Below are 4,698 nucleotides of genomic sequence, written 5' to 3' on the forward strand. Positions count from 1 at the left end.
ATTAACTAATTCCTGCTCTAAGATGTAAGCATTGCATGCGTTAATATGATAAACTTGAAGCAAAAAATCTAGAAAAATTCTGCAGTGATGTGTCAGTATCAGTCTTTCTTCTTGGTAAAAGTTTTAGAGCAATGAGCCATTTCGTGCTTGTGTGGTGGCAATTTCTTTGTTTTAGCGATTTTTGCATGTAATTTCATCACTGTGTTCTTCACGTGAAAATTACATTTTTAAAATGACTAATAAGCTAAACTTAATTATTGCAAACTTTTGTATAAACAATTAGGTAAATTTATGACAATGTTAAAAAATTTCATTGCTTTAAACATTCTATATTTTTTCATGTTAGCCCTACGAATGATGGGACACTTGTGAACATAACATCTATCTACGGCACATATTAACAGTTCCCGCAGACTTACCATGCTATGAATGTTAGTGCAGATAATTATAAGTGTTAGAAATCTATGTAAATATTTATAGTTATTATAAACTAACAAATTACAAAACATTTCTTTATTTTGCAAAAATTATTTGTACAAAAACAATTGCAATTGACATCATGCATTTCACAACATCAAAAAAACTAAAATACACAATTTTGCTTCGTAAATGAAACCTTGTATGAAACATTGATTTAATACTAATGTACGGCACAGTACAAAATGCTTTGAAGTTTTATCAAATTTGGTTATTTTAATACAATAACTTTTGATAAAAAGTTTTAAGTGTGTTCGAAAATTTTTGATATTTGGCTAGAATAGTATTTATTATGTATGTAATTACAAGAAAGTAAAATTGTATGAAATAGAAATAACATGTCCTGAAATGTATACTGTTGTGCACTTATGGTAACTTCAAAAAATTGAAGCTACAAGTGCTTCAATTGAGTTGTGTTTTATTTATGAATTTTCCCTCAAGTAAATGTTAAATTGCAATGTGAGACGTCTTTAGAATGTTTTCAAATTGTATTGAGCATTTTGGAAAATCAATTTGATCTTTTTTCTAATAAGTAATCGTTAGATTATGTTGGCATTCTTGCATCAAAATAAGGAAAAAAGTACACATTGGTGTTTTACTTAATTTTGCACTGGACTGGTTGAACTGTATTTCTAATTCACGTTAAATTATGAGTTTTTCATGCGTTCTATATTTCCAAATGTAATTACACAGTTTTCGTTACGAATCGTTCGTAAACACTTAGTTGACTAAAAAGCTCTAACCTAATTCATTTATTTATTTATTATTCTTATTATTATTTGAATTCATTTATTTAAACTTTGCTTTTACTTTGAATTTCGCGTATATTTAATTTTGACTAAAGATGTCAGTTATGTGATTTCAAATAACATTATTCTAATTTTAGGTATCAAATGTAAAAGATGATCTTAAACAAAATGACATCAGAAGTTATTTTACAAAAAAAAAAAAAAAAATCCTTATAATTCTGTTGCTGTACTGCATGATGTGAGATAGTTTACAAAAATATTTGTTCCAAAATATCAATGTCGTTACCAACTAATATTCCGCGAAACAATATTACTCACAGAATTCAATAATTAGTCAAGATTGTAAATAATTTAAAAACTTCACTGCATCCAATTTTTCAGGTTAACAAAACTTAAATATCAAATAAAATCGAAAAATTTCACATTAAAGTGTGCTTTAACAATTAACAAAAGTGTAAACAATTTTAAACACCATAATGGGAAATTCAATCGAAAGAAGCTCAGAAAGTGGATGAAGAAAAAAAATACATTCAATAGATTTCCCAAAACACCTACCGGCAAGTCTCCGTAGTTTTTCTTCGCTTGAGTAATTTTAACAAGTGATCTATTAATCTACAGCTGCTTAAACCTCGTTCTTTTTGTTCGTTTCATTAGAGGAAAAGGGAAGAGCGTTTCCTCACCCTTGTTGTGTCGGTGTGCTCAAGGACCTCTGCCATTGATTAACTACGTAATTGATTTTGGCGGAAGATTTCGAAGACATGGCACGTACCGGCAAGTGGGAAATCATTAAGCAAGTTCGTTGACTGCGCGATGGATGAATGGACGTACGTGAAATGGAAAATGCACACCACACGCTGATATAAAAATACTTAGTTCATCAAAATCCTACAAGAAATGACTGAGTTTAGTAATCTTCATCGTATTCAACACCTGCAGCTTGATTGGAAGCATATGGTTGGTAAGCGGCTGCAGCGGACCTGGCACTTATTGGTTGACGATATTGTTGCCTTGATGAAGGGCCATAAGCAGCAGTAGGTCGTTGGGAAGCTACAGGCCTTCGACTTTGTTGGGGCTGCTGTGGTGGATATTGGTGTTCTTCACTGCTGCTGCTGCCGTACGAGGCGTGCTGTGGTGGTGCGGCCTGTGGTGCCTGAGCTTGCACCACCCTGTATCCCTGAGGAGGTGCTTGTTGGGGACGGTATCTTTGTGGTACAGCTTCAGGCTGACTTGCAGGCACGGATCTGTATCCTTGTGGTGGAGCAGCTTCAGCTGGATAAGACTCAACAGGCCGTGATGGTCTGGATGCAGGCCTGGATTGACTGTGTTGAGGTGGTGCTGGCCTGTAGGATGGCTGTGGTTGCGGAGGTGGGGCTGGAGCTACTTGTCTAGGGGGTGGTCTGGGAGCAGGAGCTGGTTCTGGATGATAGGATGGTTGGGGAGGTGGGGCTGGTCTCCTTGGAGAGTGTTCTTGTGGGGCAACCAGAGGATCTCCTACAACGTATCCATCAGGGTAATAACGTTGGGAATATCGGGCTGTGTTGTTGGGTCCTTCATAATCAACGGGCTGGAAAGCAAACGATGAAACACAATTGTAATTTCACTTTCAGTTTTTATATTTGAAAAACGAATTTAATCAAATGCAAGTAATATTTTTTAGAATCTTATTTTGAGTAACTTTATTATAGAAAACTAAAATGCATGTTTATACCTAGTCTCCTAAGAAAGCAATCCACGTCTTTGCTTTTTAAAGTGAGTTTAGCGGAATTTAAAATCGCTTTATGTAAGTATCTTATTAATCGGTCGGTTTATTACTTTCCGCTTCATTAAATATTTCAGAAATTCAACTGGAAACCAGCACTACAAGTTGTACATTTGTGTACTCACTTTTATGTGACATGTTTATAAACATTCTGAAACAGAAACAAAGAAAAAGCAAAAAATTTAAAATATTTTTTAAGAACATATTCGATATCAAAATATTACTTTGGCGCACATAACGTTTGATCTTACAACTTTTCCTGCATTTAAATAATATTTCTGCTGTTTATTTGATCCCGTCCCTCTCCTTTTCAATATCTCTTAGATTATAATATATAACATAGTTCAAAGTTCAATATAACAGTTCAAAGCTGTTGCCTTTATAAATTCTTTTAATATACTTATCAAACAATCTTACAACGTCTTCTTCACTGTAATTCTAGCGAATCGACATGCAAGATTTTTGATTCCAATAGTAAAATTGATTCGGTCACGAAGAAATTTGAACTCAATAACTCTTATCTTTTTTTTCTTAAACTTATATTCACATTTAATAAAAACTAGTTCTTTTTTTTTTTTTTAATCTCTACCTTACAAATATGGGACTCATATTTAGAAGGGGAACAAGCATTTTCCCTCTCTTCTGACAAATCTGAAATATGATCCCCGAGCAGAATATATATAACAGTATGTAACACAGCATGTAAAGTTATTTTGTTGCCACTTAGCACAGTTTGTGCTTTTTGAAAGAACTATAAAACGGCAGCAAAAGTTAGCAGCTTAAAAGCTGAAAAATAAATCATAATACTATTTTAACTAATGTGCATTGATAAACCAATGAGTTTTTATTGCAACTTTAAGAGAAGTATTTTTTTGGGTAATTATTTTTTAAAACTTAAATCCTTCAGGAAAAAGTCCTGCGGATGCTTATGTTCTTGTTACGACGAAAGTCCTAAAACAAATGATTGTTCTCATGACTAAAAGTTTTCTCCTCATCAAAAATGTTTTCCATTTTTGAAAAAAAAAAAAAAATGTGTCTTTTTACAGAAAAAAAATCATTCTTTCAAAAAAAAAAAGAAAAAAAAACTTTTCTTTAAGGAATTAAAATCTGCCTTGAAAGTGATAGAGAAAAGTTCCATTTCTTTAATAAGCAATATGTTTTTTAAATTAAAAAGCTACATAATAGACTTTTACCAAATGATTATGAAGGGGTGAGCAGAAAAGAGTCGAGTTCAAATGGATAAATTCCTGCAAACATTTCCGAAAATACATTGACCTTTTTAAAGTGACGTTAGGAGCTCTTGAAAGGGAAAATAATTTTTTAAAGAGTTTTTTCATTCTATTAAAATAATTTGGTTAGTTAGGATTCTTTTACACGTAATTTAACTAAACGGCAGAGCATTAACAAAAAATTATATATATATATATATATATATATATATATATATATATATATATATATATATATATATATATATATATATATATATATATATATATATATATATATATATATATATATATATATATATATATATATATATATATATATATATATATATATATATATATAATTTGAATTCTGACACTTTGAATTCGAATTATGTTTTTCGCAATCACGAGTTGCGACAGGACCGTACTCATTGGAGGCTATTGTTTCTAGAAACGGCTCATGTCCTCCTGGGCGGTTACGTGTGCGTATGTGTGTAAGGAC

At 31.8% G+C, this 4,698-nt stretch overlaps 1 protein-coding gene across 1 annotated transcript; it reads right to left on the reverse strand.

Annotated features, from left to right (window-relative positions):
- Positions 1–2,130: 2,130 nt before the first annotated feature.
- On the reverse strand, positions 2,131–3,594 carry LOC129216398 (uncharacterized). The gene is made up of 2 exons (XM_054850613.1): positions 3,580–3,594; positions 2,131–2,790 (listed from the first exon to the last, which is right to left on the reverse strand). The coding sequence occupies exons 1-2, from the start codon at positions 3,592–3,594 to the stop codon at positions 2,131–2,133; spliced, it is 675 nt and encodes a 224-aa protein (XP_054706588.1).
- Between the last annotated feature and the right edge of the window lie 1,104 nt (positions 3,595–4,698).

This window comes from Uloborus diversus, chromosome 2 (genome assembly GCF_026930045.1).
Source record: "Uloborus diversus isolate 005 chromosome 2, Udiv.v.3.1, whole genome shotgun sequence".
NCBI classification, from domain to species: Eukaryota; Metazoa; Arthropoda; class Arachnida; order Araneae; family Uloboridae; genus Uloborus; species Uloborus diversus.